The following is a 19616-nucleotide window of genomic DNA, read 5'->3' as shown; positions in this document are numbered from 1 at the left end:
TGTTAGTTCTGGTGATAGTTTTATAGAAGATTGACTTATTATTTCCTGTGATTTAATTATGTGAGCATAGTTTGCATCACATACTTCCACATGAATTTTTATGTTCTCTCTGTTGATTATGTAGTAAATGCTTGAATAATGATGATAAACATTACTGCCAACATTGAGTATGTCCTAGACACCAGACCCTGCTGTAAGTAATTCTGCAAGTATGAGATTATTTGGATCTTGTAACATACACCAACTACACACTTAATTTAATCGACACATTAATATAGAGATTAAGTTATTTGCTTGAACAGGGTCATGGAACTAGTAAATAGGAGAACTAGAAAGAAATAAACTTGAGGTGGCCTAAACCAGGTCCTTATCTATGAAAGTAGATCATGAAGTACATGTTAGTGAAGAAGATAGATGTTACTTATATTGAGGGATATGGAAAGATTTCTTTCTTTCACATCTTTCCTGTGTTCTAGCCTCTAACAAACACAGGAGGCAAAGCAAACCATGTATGGCAATATTGAAAAGACCAGAATAATCTTTAAAAGGCCTTGTTCTTCAATAAAATCTAAATGAGAAATACACTTCAGAATATGAACTCATTCTGCTCAGGACAAGAAAACTCTGCCATATTTGGAAGTAATGTTTGGGAGAGAAGTTGAGCCCAGTCTCACCAAGAATTTCTTTAATATGCTTCCAGACTATCTGAATGAAACCAGGGTTAGTGGTCTTAGAAAGAGATATGATTTCTAAGAAGCTGAGTATCCTAATATATTTGCTTAAAGAGGACCATTATCAAGGACAGATGATTTCTGTGGCAGGCACCTATAACATCCGTGCTTCCTTTATTTGCTTTGCCATTTCATAGCAAAGCGATTATTTGGGAATAAGAGTAAAAGCCTGTTTTTTTTTTTCTTTTTTTTTTTAAGCTAGTCCTCTGACTGCTCATTTCTATACAAACCAATAATTTGATTTCCCCCTGTGTTTTACATTAAGCTACAAGAGCACAGTCTATATGTGTTTTGCTGATAAGAAAAGACAAAATGAATCGCAGACATTTTCCCAAAACAAGTCAGAAAAGCAGTTTTTGAACAAAGTGGAAATTGGACAGCTTTAGTGGCTGATCACAAAGCTGATGTTCAAAGCTCTCAGACCATGTAATAGTCTTAAGTTCAGGTCCTCAGTATTGAAAGGATGAAGAAAGCAAAGCTGATTTCAGGTAGCATGGAAAGTTAAAAGAAAAATGAAAAGCTTTTATCAAAGAGTGTAAACTAGTGGGTTATGGGTTACCTGGCTACCTTTACAGGTAAGGAACCGTTGAATTAATTACAGCAGCCAAAGAAGCTTGGTAATAGGTACTATCAGAAAATGCTTTCCTATTTTCCAAGCCATGATTCACAGCTGCAAGCATACACACAGAAATCAAAATCTGCTGAGGGGCAGCCAGCCATGGGTCAGCACCTATGGGTGAAAATAGAAATCCTGGCTCCCTTTCATTTACTGGAAAAAAAAACACATAAAGACTGGAATATTGACATCCATTAAATGAACAATGACAGAACCAGGTGATAGAATTTATGCCAAAAAAAACTTAGAGATGCTCAGCTTTATAAATTATCAGTGTCACAGTCTCACAAGATGGTTAACTACAATCTTTTGCTTGTTGCCAATAAACCAGTGAATGAGTCATTGCTATAAGGATATTACACTAATAAAATAATGCCAGGCACAGAAAGCTCTCTGCTGAGTTGAGCTCTTATTTATTGGGAATATAAAAAAAAGTTGTTAAAACTTTGTAACTGTTCTCAAATTATTGGTTTGTATAGAAATGTGAGTACATATTTCATAAGACCTTATTTAAGATTTTTATCTAACTTCAAAAGCAGATAGCATTCAAAAGAAATTCCTTAAGAAAAAAACAAAACAAGTAAAAAGGAACACAAACAGATTCCTATATTTTTGCTTCTGTATTGGCTTCTTTCACATGTGAAGACTTTATATGAATGTAGAGTTTTAAGCATTTTAAGAAATAGCAGTGAATTGCTTTGAAACTCAAGTGTCTTGGAAAGGTATTGGAATAAGAATCTTTCCCTGGGTGGTGACTCAGCAGAGGCTGAGAAGGGAGTCATGCCTGTTATGGATTGCATATGCTTGGAGCAGGGATTGGCACTAGTAGAAGATGTGGCCTTGTCGGAGGAAGTGTGTCACTCTGGGGGTGGGCTTGGAGACACTCTTACTAGCTGCATGAGGATGCTCATTCTGTTCCTGGCTTCTTTTGGATGAAGATGTAGAACTCTCAGCTTGTCCTGTACCACACCTGTCTGGATGCTGCCATGCTCCTGTCTTGATACTGGACTGAACCTCTGACCTGTAAGCCTGCCCCAATTAAACATTGTTCTTTATAAAACTTGCATTGGTCATGGTGTCTGTTCACAGCAATAAAACCCTAACTAAGACAATGCCTAAGACACAGGACAGATAAAGAAAGAGAGCTGGCAAACAGTTTAAATGACACACAGAGGTTTAAAGTTGAAAGAAACCTGAATTAAAGCGAGAATTTAGAAAATGTTTTTGGCTTCCAAAAAGATATCCATGACATCTGTAGTTGTTAGTTTCAATTAAGAGCTTTATATAAATCACCATGGAAATCTTTATATAAGTAAATGGCAAAATCTTTTTAATAGTACCTTAGAAGAACAGTGCATGCATATTTAGCCTTTCTGTTGTAGAAAAAAAAAAAGGGAGCTGGATTGCATGATGCTCTAGAACACCTTCAGGTTTTATTTATGGCCTAGCAAGAGTTATGTTCCTTGCAGTTTACTAAGGTTGTTCAAGAAGACCTGGTGTGAATCTAGCAGGAGACAGAAAAAGGTGTACATATGTAGCAGTATTGGAACAAGGAGTCCTTTCCCTTGGTAAGTAAGTGAGCAGGGATGAAAAGTGGCTATGGTAGAGACCACAAAACCATTGGCTCTTAGAGTCCTGTTTATACTTGCCTTGTGGTTTACCATCACTGGATGCTGTCAGTCACCCCACATCCCCACAAGGAAAGAAGCACAAATGTTATTTTTGTCATTCCGGAAATGACTACACTCCATTTTTATCCAAACTGCCTATACACAGGCAACACCCCACCCCAATCTTAGTATTTCAGGGATTAAATGACCACCTACATCTTCTAGCTTTCACACCACAATCAGAAGAAAGTTTTTAATATAAAATTGTACAACATACAAAGAGGAAAGGATGATTATGAAAGATCTTTATTCTTTTGCAATCCTGTGGCCCTATAACTGCCAATTCCTTTACATTGCTTATGCAATTTTAGCAAAAGATTTTGAGGGGCAGAAAAGTGAAACAGCTGATTGCTAGCATGCTATTGGCTTCCCAGAACTTACAAATTTCAGGGTTCTCTAGGACTGAGGGGTTTTTCTGGGCTAGTGTACAGCTGCTTCCTGGTTGGGTAGGGCTTGAACCTATCTATGTCTTAATTCTCCTGCTTGGACATTTTCCTGCCCTGGCTCTCTCTCACAAAATAGGAAACAATGAGGCATCACTTATGGTTCCTTTTGAGAAAGGCTCTCTGTCAGGTATAGGGATTCTGTTTCCAGAAAACTGATATCAAAAATTCTCCAGACTTTATTGTGGCTACTTGCATTCATGGCCCCAAACTTCAACTCTGCCTTTTACTGGGGTAGAAAGTCTGCTCTTGGTGAAGCAGAAGTTTCAAACATGTAAAGAGCAATACTATACTATTTTGAAATCTGAGGCAAAGATTTACCATCTCATTTACTCATATACTTAAGCTTATTTTCTTCAGGAATGAATCTGATGAGTTGTTGCTCATTCCTCCAGAAGAGACTAGTGGCATTACATTACTCTTATGAGTCTTGTATTTCAGGGATAAATTACCACCTATGTCTCCTAGCTTTTACACCACAACAAGATACCAGTCTTTAATATAAAATATGATATCAACATACAGAAAAGCAAGGATAATTTTCGATGCCATAAATCAGTGGCTCTCGGTCTGAGGGTGCTAATCCCTTTGGGGGTTAAATGATCCTTTCACAGGGATTGTCTAAGACTACAGGAAAATACAGATATTTGCATTATGATTCCTAATAGTTGAACAATTATGGCTATGATGTAGCAATGAGGATAATTTTAATGGCTGTGGCTCATCACAACATGAGTAACTATATAAAAGTGTCACAGCATTAGGAAGGCTGAGAACCATTGCCATTAATGTACTAGTGACTATGAAGGTGTTAACACTTTATAACATGGTATCCACTGGCCCATGAGGTGACTTACATTTCAATTACTTAAGACAAAATTTCATTTGGAAAATTCAGTTCTCTCTGTATTCTGCACATGCTACATCCTTGATAGTCATAAGTTACCTGGAGCTCTTCCTTACTAAGCCCTGTCTTGGGCTGTGCCAGTATGCAGACTTCATGCCATTAAGTTCCACTGGGAAGAGCAGGCAGCTAACCTAGTATGTGAAGGTTGGTTTTAGTGCAAATTTGGCATACACTAAAATCAATAAGCTAGAATCTTAAATTTAAGGACTCCTTTGATTGCCTAAGTTGACTTGTGAAGACTCACCCCAAATACTACTGCATGTTTTGTTAGCCTCTTAAACTAAATGGTTGTATCCTTAGGCATCCCTACTGTGTTATTGAGTACTTTATGGATATCAGAGCCATGATTTTCATTTGCAGGTTTGAACAAAGGACATCTGGTTAGAACAAAAACATTTGCTCTCTAGAAACCTCCAGGTGTTTGGTGCTGTATTATGATACAGAATACATTCATTCATTCTCTCTCTCTCTCTCTCTCTCTCTCTCTCTCTCTCTCTCTCTCTCTCTCTCTCTCTCTCTCTCTAACACATACACACACTTGCTCTCTCTCTGTTATACACACACACACACACACACACACACACACACACACATTTCTATCAATTGTGTTCCTCTAGAGAACCCTTACTAATAGAGCATCACAATATTATCAGTAAATAGGGGAATGACAGAGAAAATAAAATTAAATAAATAAATTTATCTTCTGTCTCCAAAGTTTTTCAACTGTTGACTCAATGTTTGTGGCCTAGAATATAATCAGTGATATATATTCACTGTTTATTATGAAGGGGAGAACCAAAATAATATTGTTAAGTTTATGATGATGATGATTATGATGATGATGATGATGATGATGATGATGATGATGATGAATTGACAGTAGTAGGATTGAATTTTAGGATCTGACATGTGTGTGCATTATAGTCCCAGTCATGAGCCTTATTTTTTTTTTTTTAAAGAGTCACTACCTGAATTCTTTTTTGGAAGGACAGAGGTAATTACACAGCCACTTGTAGCTATCTCCTGTGAAGTAGGTTATAACTTCCCTGAATGAGAATGAGAAATCATCAAATGACCCCCAAATCCTGATGAAAGAAGTGATCTTCATGTGAGGTGTGTACCCTTAACCTGATGAAAATACACTGCCATTTTTCAGATAAATGGACAAAGGCAAAGACTGGAAAAAAGCAGACAGAGGAGCCCCATTTATCAGCTTAGACTCACGCACTCCCAGTTGCTCCCCACGGGCTTATACTCCCCACCACCTAGTCGGCTACACAGAACTCCACTGAGACTGATGTTTTTTAGGGTCTTCCTTTCTTTGTTACATGTCCTGTGTCATACGAAACATCTCAAATCTATATGCATTTCTGTTATCACTCTCTCTTATTTGGGAAGCATTAACCACAAACTCAAAAAGAGTAGAGGTAATTATATTGTTCTAATTTTACACTGTATGTTCAAAGATGACTATGAGAAATGCTAGGAAATAACATGAATCATAAAGCTATAAAACTAAAAATGTATTTATTAGGATTTGTGTGTGAGTGTGTGTGTGTGTGTGTGATGTGTGCCTGTGCACATCTACATGTAGATGATAAAGGACCTCTGGTGTCCTGGTCTACGCTCTCTGCCATATTATCTTGAGCTAGGTTCTCTTACTGAGCATGGTGCTGGGTTGGCAGATGACAAGTCCCAGTAATTCCCTAATACCTGTATCTCTGCCTGTCACATAAATGGAGTTACAAGCATGTGTAGTCACACCCAGGTTTTATTTGGGTACCAGAGATTTGAACTTAGATCCTTAGGATTGCATGAATGCACTATCATCCATTAGTTATAGATAAAAACTACCTATTTAGCATTTGGAGTTTGAAAGCAGAAAATAACATTGTCCTGCCCTGAGGAGTGCTTGCCCCACTGTAAGAAATGCATCCTACCTTATGCAAACAGTGACAATGTTGGTGTGGCCCAAAGCTGTCTAATTTTGTACATTCTTATCTCTGAATGTTGAGCACCTAAATACTTGTAGAGAAGTTTACAAGCTCACTATGTGACAAATTCTTTTTAAAAAATTGTTATTTTAATTTCAAATATTATTTCCGTTCTCAATTTCCCCTCTAAAACCTCCATCCCATCCACCCTCCCCTGACTTCTTTGAAAGTGCTGCCCTCCTATTTCTGTCTTACCACCCTAGCATTCCCCTATGCGGGGACATTGATTCCTCACAGGACCAAGTGTCTCCCCTCCCATTGATGCCAGACAATGTACATGTACAGCTGGGGCCTTTCTGTGTACTCTTTGGTTTGTGGTTTAGTCCCTGGGATCTGCAGATCTGGCTAGTTGATATTGTTCTTTTTCCTATGGGATCACAACCCCCTTCAGCTCCTTCAGTCCTTCCCATTACTCTTCAATTGTGGTTCCTGTGTTCAGTCCAATGGTTGGCTTCAAGCAACACCATCTGTATTGGTCAGGATCTGGCAAAGTCTCTTAGGGGACAGATATATCAGGCTCCTGTCAGCAAGCACTACTTAGCAACAGCAATACTGACTGGGTTTGGTGTCTGCAGATTGGATGGATCCCTTCACTTAAAGCCAACATTCTCTCATAGCAACTCATTTCACATCTCATCAACTGCCGTCATGGACTAGAGAAAGTGCCTTTAATCTAGCAGAGGTCAGAACACAGCACAGAACCGACAGAATAAAGGGCTTGGATAATCTCCTAATGAGATGCAGCTTAGATTATGCTCGTTTCTGGAAATGGAGGATAGTGTCTGCTTTTCTCCAAAGATCACTTGACAGTGGCCATCAGGGCACATTTCAGGTGATTTTAGAAATTTGGTAGGAGAGTTGACAGACATGTTTGTTTCAGGTGTGCTGTTGCTGACAAAGTGATTGGTGCTGTTGGGTATTTTTATCCTGTGCTGGGCAGGGGCATTTCATATTGGATTCAAAAGAACACTGATGTTTATAACTCACAACCAAAGGGATCAAGGGCTTTTTTCTTTCTTTATAAATTGTGAAAAGCAGTTGGGGGATAACTATTTTAGTGCACAGGGACTGCCATAATGAACAGAGACTGTCAGTACTGTGTGGAGGAACCAGGGCAACATGGGGTCTGGACCTTTCAGATCACTCAGAACTAACTGCAATTCAACACTCTCATTGGGAGTTTCCAAAAATAAGGAATATAAAAAAGAATCAGGCCAAAATCTCTTCCCTCAGAGTACAGATAAAAGGAAAACAGTCTAGAAATACATCAAAGCCTAGACCTTCACATCCTTGCTCACAGTATGTGTCTATGTATGTTTCTATGTATGTATCTATGTATTTATGTATTTATCTATTATCTATATATATGTATCATCTGTCTGTCTGTCTATCTATCTATCTATTTATCTATCATCTATCTGTCTGTCTGTCTATATCTATCTATCTATCGATCTATCGATCTGTCTATCTATCTTGGGCAGGGTCATCTTCTGCAGTTGAAGTTAGCCTGGCACTTATTATATAGCTTAGACTGACCTCTAATTTGTAGAAATTCCCCTGCCTCTGCCTCTTAAAGGCTAGGATTACAAACTTAATCCACCATTCCCAGTTCAAAACCTGGTATTCCAATCCCAGAGTCTTGCTTTGAGGAACTGTATGTGCATTCCTTTGTCTTGTTGGATCCTCATAATCATCCACCAAGTACTATTGTCCATAAAACTCTTTCCTTAGCACCTGAAGCTGTACCTGCTTCACCTGCCAGTGAATATTTTTAAACACATTTCCATGGGTTCTTCAGTATGAGTTCAACATTTATGAGTACATTAGAAAAGCCTGCATGTATGTATGTGCATGATGTGTTTTCAGTACTTGCTGGGGCCATGCAATGTATGTATGTGCATGATGTGTTTTCAGTACTTGCTGGGGCCAACAGAGCATTGGATCCTATGGGACAACTATAAGGGGCATTTGTGAGCTACCATGTGTAGGCTTGTAACTGAACCCCAGTTCTGTGACAGGTACAGGCACAAGGGGTTCACTGAGACTTGTAGACTGCCAGCACAACACCAAGTTCAGTGAGAGACCCCAGTTCAAAATAATAGGTCAGAGGCACCAATAGTCCTCCTCTATCTTCTATATGTAGATGTACATAAATAAATTCTATTAAATAAATAAATATTTCTGATTTGTGTTCTTTCCTAGGATTCCTCCTATTCCTCTTTGAACACGGAGTATACAACTAAATAAATATAATTTCCTCTAATCTTTCTAAGGTTGTGGCCAGCAAGTGTTTTAACCACTGAACCATTTCTCTAGTCTGTTGACCAACCATGCTAAGTAGTATCATCTACCAGAACAGATGTAAGATGATGCAGATGGGACAGATGATGCAGATGAGACAAATGATGCAGATGGGACAGATGATGCAGATGGGACAGATGATGCAGATGGGACAGATGATGCAGATGGGACAGATGATGTAGATGGGACAGATGATGCAGATGGGACAAATGATGCAGATGGGACAGATGATGCAGATGGGACAGATGATGCAGATGGGACAGATGATACAAATGGGACAGATAAGGCAGATGGGATAGCTGCATAAAAGCCCAGGCCTGACATTATGATGATGTACCTCATGATACTTCTTCACCGTCTTCCCTGAGCTGCATGTGCAGGACTTCCAGTTGACAGTTCCGCAACCACAGTTACCACCACAGCGCTGCACAAGAAGGCATCTTGGGAAGAATACTGCATTGGTCAGCTTCAGCTCTTCCCTGAGATTCACGGAGTGATTCCTGGGAGTGCAACTGTAACGCTTGGCATCATCATTGAGCCTGTCCAAGTCCACTGTAGGCAAACACACACAGGCAGTACATGAACAGACATGACATTAAGCAAAGATTCCAATCTGAGACAAGCTTCATGTGGAGGTGAAACTTCTCTCTGGGATCTTACTTTGAAACACTATGGTTGAAAGGATCTAGGTTTTCTTTTGATCCTACATGACCTTCAAAGTAACAATAAATAGTTAGCTGAAATTTGAATCTTGGTTCAAATCTTACAACTCATGCATGGGTAATGTTTTTGAGACAGGTTTCGCATAGTCCAGCCTTCAGCTAAACTGGCTATAAACTGGAACCAGCTTTGAACTCCTGTTTCCCCCACTTCATAGTACTGTGATTACAAGCCCGTACTACCAGACCTTGCTCTGGCAACTTCAGAAATGATGCAAAAAGGAACAAGCAAATAAGCAACAAAATGGCTCAGAGGTAAGAAAACAAAACAGTTGGCAACTGTAAATAATTGCCTTTATCTCAAAGAATAAATGAACAACCTCAGTTGCTTCCTGGTTCTAAACAATCTAAGTCCCAGCCATTGTCTAAATATAATTTGAGTTATATACAGGCAACAGTAGGAGAGTTGCTGACATGTTATCTAATAATTTCTGGCACTGAATATTTACAAATAAATAATATTTTATGAAGAAACAGAATTTAAGTTTTATTGAAGTCCCAAAGCCAATCAAAGCAGTAGTGAGAATTGTGCTGTAGGGCAACCAAGTTTGCATGTATTTATGTGTCCCAGGTGGGGAGAGCAAGGTGTATGTGTGTGCATTGAATCCTGGGTGGCAGCAGTGTCTTACTTTGCAATGAGCATGCGGTTTTATCTTATGACTGTCTCCTTTCTGGGGGATATAACAGCTCAGAGCCTTGCTTTATTTCTCTAAAACATTTAAATATCTAAAAGCTTGAATATGGTGGACCTGTTACATGATAAATGCTATTTAATAGTCCTTATTTTCATTTACTTGATTTCTGCCACTTCCATATTTTCCCCTTTTGAAAGTCAATTGTTAAAAAAACAAAAAAAAGTCAATTGTTAAAATAAGGAAAGAAAATGCCAGTTTTTAACCTCCAGTTCTTTTGTTGTTGTTGCTATTTTTAATATTTCTCTATATAATGTTTATTAAGGAGCACATGACATGAGGATTAATATGAATTAAGACTACTATACTAAACTTATAAATACAAGACATTGTGATGGTTAGTGCTGCAGGCAGACAGGCATCCAGGCACACTTGGGAGGGCTAATTGATAAGGTAAGACCCATCTGAAATGTGAGTGGAAATACTCCTTGAATAGGGATACTAGACTGCATAAAATAAAAAATCTGATGTGAGCATTAACATTTGTTGCTTGTTTGTTATGTCTGTGAATGCAATGTGAGCAGCTGCCTCATCAAGCTCCTTCAGCCCTGACTTCTGCACTGTGATAAACTATGACTCCAATCAACGAGTCGAAACATAGCCTTCTTTCTTAAGGTGCTTGTGCTGAGGTACTATAGTTATAACAGCAATAGTAAAAACTAAGGCAATCATAATCGTTTATTTGTATAGTCATTGCCTAACTTACACTTTAAGGAATATTCTCAAAATCTATATCTCCATTTTCTGATTGATGCACACCCCAGTTACTTATTCCATTCTCACAGCTAGAAGAAAATCCTGCCACCCAGTCATAGCTCCCTATCCTGTGTATCAGCCAGGCTACCTCAGGAGAGGTGTCACAGATGTTAGGCAGGCAATGCCATCCTGACCTGCATGCTAGGTACTGCAAATTTCTCAGTCTTAACTCAAAACTGAGGAGCAGGAGCAGGAATTCCTGAAGCACAGATCAAAAGTCAAGGATAATAACAGAAATGTTTCTGAGAGAAAGAAATACAAGAGAAGTCACAGATAGCAGCTCCATACAGTCAGAAAACTTCTCCACGATTAAAAGAGAATGGCCATATGGCCAGGTGACCCTTGAATGATTGGTAAAGTGCACCTGGATTGATGGGCTTCCATGAGTGTATTTTCATATAGACAGCTGTGTTTTGAATCTCAAGGGTAGTGGTTTATTCCTGTTATATGCTGAGCCCAGGACACTGTGGGGACTCAATAAATGCTAAATAACCACTGTACATAATTTATTGCTGTTTTTTCTTCTTTTGTAAAGACACATCATAAGTTTAGCTATAATCAATCCAGCTTTCAATTGAATGAACTTTGTCTTGGGAAAGGAACCATTTTTATGGCTGCTAAGCCCTGCCAACAACTGCAAGCAAAGCAGGAAGGATTGCATAAACGGATTAAGAAGTGCAGCAGTCAGCAATTACAAGTGTCACCTTGAGATAAATACTCGGGCTGGCTTATGCATTACTGAGCTGGTGAACCAGGCTGGGGTAGAGGACCAAATCTATTGCCAGTGATAATGACAATGCATTTGCCCAATAGAAGAGTAAATAGATGCAGTTAACATGGTGGGGGTAGGGTAGGTTATGATGCCTGTAAAGGCAAAGACAGGGATATAAGCACTGAGCTGTTTCCTTACTGCAGTCCTAAGCTAGGCAACCTCTATTACATTCCTTTGCCCCCACCTTAAAAAAAATAAGAATAATAAAAATAAAGCAAAAATGTCAAGTTGCAGTAAATGCCCTTGCTTCTTTTCGCCCATAGCCTCTTTCCTAATATACAGAAATGAAAATACTTACAGGTAGGAAGAAGAAAACTAACTGCATCTGGCTTTTTTAAAGGATGCTGAACTAAAATTAAGATAGTGAGTAATTGCACCCCCAACATCCATAGCAATGCAGCAAAATGACAAGGTTCCTTTAGCAATCTAGGTAAACACACAAGTTTTGTTCACTTTGAAGGACAGCCTAATGGTGGAGCAATGTCTTTACTGCCAATCGCTACTCACTTCCATTTTTCACTGGGAGAGATTAACAAGGCTGTCAGTTAAATGCATCAACTCATGGGTGTGACTTCAGTAGTACCCAGCAGCTGTCAAAAGGAGACAGAGACAATGGTACTCAGTTTTAAACTAGAATGAATGGGTTCTTCTGACTGGATGCAAATAGAATGAAAGTCCTGTAGCTGGCATTCTGCACCAGGTATCAAGTTTCCAGTCAGAGAGAACTGATGACAAAAAAGCTCAAATGGAAGGATCTCTCCAGCTCTCCAGTGGGAACCTCCCTGGGGAAGGAGGAGAAAGGGCTGCCTTTCTTTGTGCTTTCCATCTCTGCAGCTGAACAGCAGGATGTCCCAAGCTTAATTCAAAGACTCATTACTTTCATCTAATTTTCTTTGTTTCACCTGAGTGAGCATGGAATAATAATGCCAATTTTGCTTTCTTTTCCAATGCACTCTAGATTTTGTTAAGTGGCTCTTTGACATTGGTGGAGGGTTGGAAGCTCTGTACTGATAGGTTTCTAGAAACGTTACATAAGATCTATGATAAAAATCTTCTTCAGGACACCAAGATCAATAGGAGAATACAGTCCCATGGGTTAGAAAGTACCTTCCTGTTATATTTCCCAGCCTTAAAGTATAGACCAGGTGTAGGTTACTTGGGCTGTGGAAAAAAAGTTTTTGTATGCTAGAATGGAGATAAGAACATATACCCCTCTCCAATTTTTGATAGATGAAGTTTGAGGTACAGGGGAAAAGCCAGGTGTATCTTGTTGTCCTTACTAAATTACTATTATTGTATTAGGTTTTTATATATGACTGCATGAACTCTTCATACCAACTATGTACAAATACAAATTACTTTTACACGGAGAAAATATAATCTTTGAAAAATTAAGAAAAGACAAACCCCCAAACCAACCATCTCTAATTTCTCTTTAGTTATATGTAAGGTTTATGGAAGCAAACTAATCATTATTTCTCCTCTCCTACTGTGTGGGTCCTGGGGCTGAAGCAAATATAACCCCTTTAAGATATTCTTCTAAATCCATGATATTTGCCGGTAGAGGCAAGGTGGAACTAAAGAAAAAAGAACCTCGTATGTGTGCCAGAATTTTTTTAAGGCTAAAGTTTTTTTTTAAATATTTATTTACTTTATATATGTTAGTACACAGATACACTGTCCTCAGACACACCAGAAGAAGGCATCACAGATGGTTGTGAGCCACCATGTAGTTGCCGGTAATTGAACTCAGAATCTTTGGAAGAGCAGTCAGTGTTCTTAACCACTGAGTCAACTCTCCAACCCAATTTTTTTCTGCTAAAAATTGGTATTATAACTAACATCTCCATGAATGAATCAAAGAGATAGCCAAGATTCTTTTTAACATAATTTTTCCAATCATACACAGACAAAAAAATTTAAATTGTATTAATTGACACTTACACTGTGAAGTTCTTATCCCTAGCCTTACTTAGAATGTGGAATTAAAGGTTCTGGAAAAACTAAGTAATCAGCATTGTAGATTGGAGACAGCTCTCTGCATGAGCATGACCTACAGCATAGAGTATGGCATAGAGAAAGGTGTAGGTTGATGTCTATATGATGGTGAGGAATGGAACTACTCAGGTCAAGGTGATACATGATTGAACTGTAGAGAGTGGGGTGAGGACAAAGTTTTGGTAAGGCAGGAGAGGAGAAACAGAGAGAATCAAGATGGAGCCGAAGACGGTAGTTCTAGACCCAGGTGGTCTTAATCGGTGACAGGTAGATATTATTTCTAAGGTTTTCTATGGGTAAATTTGTTTTATTTTGGTGGGTGGTTTATATCTTTTTGAAATGGTTGTAAGGTTCTTGTGTGGGTGTATTGTAGATTGAGAATTTAGCATATACATCTGTTTGATAAATTATTGATTGTTGAGTCATGATTTTACTGAGCTATGGAGAATATGATCAAAGATCCTGGATGGTAGAGAAGCAGCCAGAGATAGTGGTTCTGGCTAAGTACGTGACCCACAGCTCCATGAAGAGTGACATTTGGGAACTTGTAGAAGCAGATCAATTTTGCTTTTACTGCCACAGAAGTATGTCTCTAAGATGTCTACCCCAAGGTACATAAGGAAGACTATTGTAGGAAACATGTTAAGAAATGGGCTAAACAGGTGATATTTGTATTGTGGTATAGATTTATAGCATTGGGGCAACGGTGAAAGGTGGGAGGAATTGATGAATAATTGTATTTTTATAACAAACAGTGAGGGGTTCTTAGTGTTTTTTCAAGGTTCATAAATTCCCTAGAAAGAGTAGTCTATCCACTTTATGTGCATTACAATCTCACTGTGAATTTTCAGATCTTGTCTTCTATAAATCATCATCTAATTGTGGAAAGTATTTTTATAGATCAATCAAAAATAGGGGAAAACAGCTTTAGTGATTTAATAATTGTTATAAGAAATTAGGATCTGTTAAACTTGAAACCATGGAATACTTTAAATTTCATAATTCTGTTTATAGGCTAAATTTCTTAGAAATATTTACCATATTTATCTATAAAAATTAACTTATTTTGGATATTGCTATCTCCATCTTTTAGATGTAGAGAGACTCAGATACCAAGGGATTGAGAAACTTGTCTAAACTAGTAAATGCTTACCCAAGATTTTCTAGTATATAACAGAATACCTGAAAGGTATTGAATTCAACTTGAAGAATATTGAGACTATTATTGGGCAAGTCCCTGTCACTGGGAGTACTACCTAAGGGCATGTATGCAACCCACTTATGAAATAAAAATTAGAAAAACAAGTGAAGGGCTGCTTAAGAATCAGTCAGGTTAAAACAAAACAAAACAAAACAAAACAAAACAAACAAAAAAAAAAAAACAGGAAAACTTCTCTTTCCTTTAAGCCTGTGATTTTAAGGTTTAAATACCAATGAATTCCCCATAGCTTTGTATCTAGCAAAACCAGGTTCATGATATATGCCTGTCTAGTAACTATGACATTGTCAAGTGAACCTTTTTGAATTTGTTTCTCTTTGTATATAAATAAGTGGGAATAATGATACTCTCATGCCATGCATTTATTTAGCTTGAATTGATTCAGAATGTTTGAGGTCCAGGTTCAAATATCAGCTTTCAGTAGGTCTGAACTTCATTAATGTTGCAGACAAATGAGGTTAGGTTGAACACAGATTCACCTACTGTCAGTAGTAGCTGAGTAGAACAGGTCATGGCCCCCTTTATCAGCATATTAGAGGGGTAATGTCCAGGTATGTTCCATTTGATTCTTATGACTTATGTAGTTCTCTTAAGTAAAGACATCTAATGAGTCGGGTCTCCCCATACTGGCAATTCCTGAAACCATATATGCTCTTACACAGAAATATCTCTCCTAAGTTTTAGTGGTTCAGAGAGCAAAGGGATTCTATGTCTGAGAGGTTAAGAAAAAAATGAAGTTTGAGAAAGAAAATACTCAATGATAGAAACAGTTCCAGAAAGTTCTTGGGTAGGCAGTACCCTAATGAGTTTTGTACTTCGCAATTTTTGTGTATACTTTTAGAGAGAGCAGTACAGAGGTGTGTTGGCAGAATGCACCAGGCTCTCAAGATACTGCATGATCTTAGACTCTTATAGGGAAGAGAATGGAGCTCAGAGAAGAATTGGCTCTGCTCAGAGCTCTTCAACCAATTAAAATAAAGACCAAGTGCCATTTGTGGACCTGTAACTAGGTGCTGGATATTCTGTGACTGCCTCTTCTTTACATGGTTTTGCACAGTGTAGAAATGAGCATAGCCATCTTATGAAACATGCAATTCCTCCAAAGGTATGTTTTCTCCAAAGCTACTATTTTAGGGTTTGAGTCTAAATTGTATGATAGGTTTGCTGGGCTCCAAAGTCCTGGTGCCAGAGCTCTTTGTGCCTATACACTGCTGAGAAAGAGCCAGTCTTACAACAGTGCTGACACATCTGAGAGCATAGGTGAGACCAACACCTCTAATCAAATTCCTGGCCCAAGAAGAACCTGCCTGGAGCCCTCAGAACACAGGAGCCAAATAGAAGTCAGAGATAAAATTCTTCAGGGTTCCCCTTCACCAGGAGCTGAACCTGTGCCAGGAGTCTCTGTACCCAGACTTTATGGGGAGAGGGCTGAACCCCTAGAAGTTCTGACACACCTGAGAGCACAGGTAAGATCACCATTTTTGCTCTGAGGGACCCACCAAAGATAGAGGACACAGGAATTGAGAAGCAGTTTGTGACAGAATACTTCAGGTTTCTCTCTGCATTATGGGATGACCCTGTGCCACAGTTCTTTGTACCTACACCCTGCTGGGAGAGAGCTTTTCCCTCAGTAGGACTGACACACAGGCTTACAGGAGGGCCAAAACATAGTCATAACTAGCAAAAACTGCTAACACCAAAGATGAATAGACAACTAGAGGCAAGTCCAAGAATCTAAGCAACAGAAATGAAGGCCACTTAGAATAATCAGAACCCTGGTCCCGCACTACAATAAGTCCTGGATACCCCCACATATCAGAAAAGAAAGATTCTGAATTAAAATCACAACTCATGATGATGTTAGAAGACTTTAAGTAGGTCATAAATAACTCCCTTAAAGAAATATTTGTCCTGTATTTCTTTAAGGTATACAGGTAGAAGTCCATAAGGAGGAAACACAAAACCCACAAACATCCTTTAGAGAATTACAGGAAAACATGACCAAACTGGTGGAAGAATTGAACAAAACCATCTTGAATATAAAAATGGAAATAGAAACAATGAAAATTTACAAAGGAAGACAACCCTGGGATACAAAACCTAGGAAAAAGATCGGGAGTCATAGAAGCAAGCATCACCAACAGAGCACAAGAGATAGAAGAGAGAATCTCAGGGGCAGAAAATACCATAGTAACCAGGGACATGGCAATCAAAGAAAATGCAAAATGGAAAAAAGCTCTAAACCCAAAACATCCAGGAAATCCAGGACACAGTGAGAAGATGAAACCTGTGGATAGTATAGGTATAGAAGAGAGATATGATTCTCAACATAAAGGGCCAGTAAATATCTTCAACAAAATTATAAGAGAAAGCTAAAGAAACCGAAAGAAAGAGATGCCCATAAGCATACAAGAAACCTAAAGAACTCCAATAGATTGCACTATAAAGGAAATTTCTCCCATTAAATAATAGTCATAAAATCAAATTAAAAAAGAGAGAGAGAGAATGCTAAAAGCAGAAAGGGAATAGATCAAGTAATAAAGGCAGACCTAACAGAATCACACCAGACTTCTCAATAGAGACTATGAAAGCCAGAATATCCTGGACAGATGTCATACAGATTCTAAGAGAACACAAATACCAGCCCACTCTACTATATCCAGCAAAATTCTCCATTAACAGAAATGGAGAAACCAAGATAGTTTATGAGAAAAATAAATTGACATAATATCTTTCCACAAATCCAGCCCTACAAAGAACAATAGATGGAAAACCCTATCACAAGGAGGAAAACTATGTGCTAGGAAAAAAAAGAATATACCTTCTTCTCAGGACCTCATGGGACCTTCTCCAAAATTGACCTTATAGTCGGTCACAAAACAGGCCTCAACAGACATAGGAAGATTGAAATCATCCCATGCATCATATCAGATCACCATGGACTGAGACTGGTCTTCAATAACAACAAAACAACAGAAAGCCCATATTCCCACAGAAGCTGAACAATAATACTCTTCTCAGTGATAACATGGTCAAGGAAGAAATAAAGAAAGAAATTAAAGACTTTTTAGAATTTAATGCAAATGAAGGCACAACATACCCAAACTTATGGGACACAATGAAAGTAGTGTTAAGATAAAAATCATACTTCTGAGTACCTCCAAAAGAAGCTGGAGAGAGCATACATACAGTAGCAGCATGACAGAATACCTAAAAGCTTTAGAACAAAAATGAGAAAATACACTTAAGAGGAGTATACATCAGGGAATAATCAAACTCAGAGCTGGAATCAGCCACGTGGAAATAAAAAGAACCATGAAACAAATCAACAATACCAGGAGCTGGATCTTTGAGAAAAACAAAATCAGAAATGAAAAGGAAGAACAGTAACTGAAGAAATTAAAAAACAAATCATCAGATCCTACTACAAAAGCTGATACTCAAGAAAACTGGAAAATCTGGAGGAGATGGACAATTTTCTAGACACATACCAGGTACCAGAGGATGTGAAGAAAGGGAAACACTCCTTTATTGTCTGTGGGATTGCAAGCTAGTACAACCACTCTGGAAATAATTCTAGAAGTTCCTCAGAAAATTGGACTTAGTACTACCTGAAGAACCAGCTATTCCACTCCTGGCCATATGGCCAAAAGATGACCTAAAATACAACAAGAACACATGCTCCATCATGCTAGTAGTATCCTTATTTACAATAACCAGAAGCTGGAAAGAACCCTGATGAGATGTTCTTCAACAGAGGAATAGATACAGAAATTGTGGTACATATACATAATGGAGTACTACTCAGCCATTAAAAAGAATGACTTAATAAAATTCTTAGGCAAATAAATGGAAGTAGAAAATATTATCCTGAGTGAGGAAACCCAATCACAAACAAACAAAAAAAATAAATAATCGATTAAACAAACCAACCCCATAGTATGCACTTACTGATAATTGGATATTAGCCTAAAAGCTTGGATTACCCAAGATACCATTCTCAGACCACATGAAGCTCAAAAATCAGACCAAAGTGCAGATGTTTCAGTCTTTCTTAGAAAAGGGAAGATATTCACAGGAGGAAATGTGAAGACAAACTTTGAAGCAGAGACTGTAGCAAATATAATCCAGAGATTCCTCAACCTGGAGATCCAGCTCATATACAGCCACTAAACCCAGACAATATTGCTGATGCCAAATAGTACATGCTGACAAGATCCTGATATAACTGTCTTCTGAGAGGCTTTGCCAGATCATGACAAATCCATAGGTGAATGCTCACATCCAAGCATTGAACTGAGAACTGGGTCCCTAATAGAGAAGTTAGAAAAAGAATTGAAGGTGCTAAAGGGGCTTACAACTCCATAAGAACAACAATACCAACCAAGCACAGCTCCCAGGGCCTAAGCCACTATCCAAAGGGTACAAACAGATGAACCCATGGCTCCAGCTGCATATGTAGCTAGCATAGGTTGGCCTTGCTGAGCATCAATGGGAAGAGAAGCCCTTGGTCCTGCCAAAGCTTGATTCCCGAGTGTAGGTACATGTCAGGGCAGGCAGGTTTGTTCAGTTGGGTGGGAGCAGAGGGAGGGGGATGGTATGAGGGGCTTATGGAGGGGAAATTGGAAAAGAAGGTAACATTTAAAATGTTAATAAAATATATCTAATTTTTTAAAAAATAAAGTAATATATAAAGCAGGAAAAAAAAAGCATACTTTCACCCATGGATTAAAAAAGCATCTAAAGAAAGCTGTAAGCACTTGGATTTTCAAGTATTTACTATTTCAGTACCTTTAGA

General features: G+C 38.4%; 1 protein-coding gene across 2 annotated transcripts in view; it reads right to left on the bottom strand.

The window, feature by feature from the left end:
- PDGFD (platelet derived growth factor D) overlaps positions 1-19616 on the bottom strand; it is a gene marked incomplete at its 5' end in the record, with an annotated part of 205385 nt that overhangs the window by 5826 nt on the left and 179943 nt on the right. For both annotated transcript variants that reach the window (XM_080932555.1, XM_080932556.1), the window contains one exon: positions 9000-9214. In XM_080932555.1, coding sequence (XP_080788681.1) covers positions 9000-9214 — 215 coding nt within the window. The remainder of the gene's footprint in view (positions 1-8999; positions 9215-19616) is intronic.

This window comes from Micromys minutus (assembly GCF_963924665.1).
Source record: "Micromys minutus genome assembly, chromosome: 18".
NCBI lineage: Eukaryota > Metazoa > Chordata > Mammalia > Rodentia > Muridae > Micromys > Micromys minutus.
This window is presented reverse-complemented; position numbering and strand designations above follow the sequence as displayed.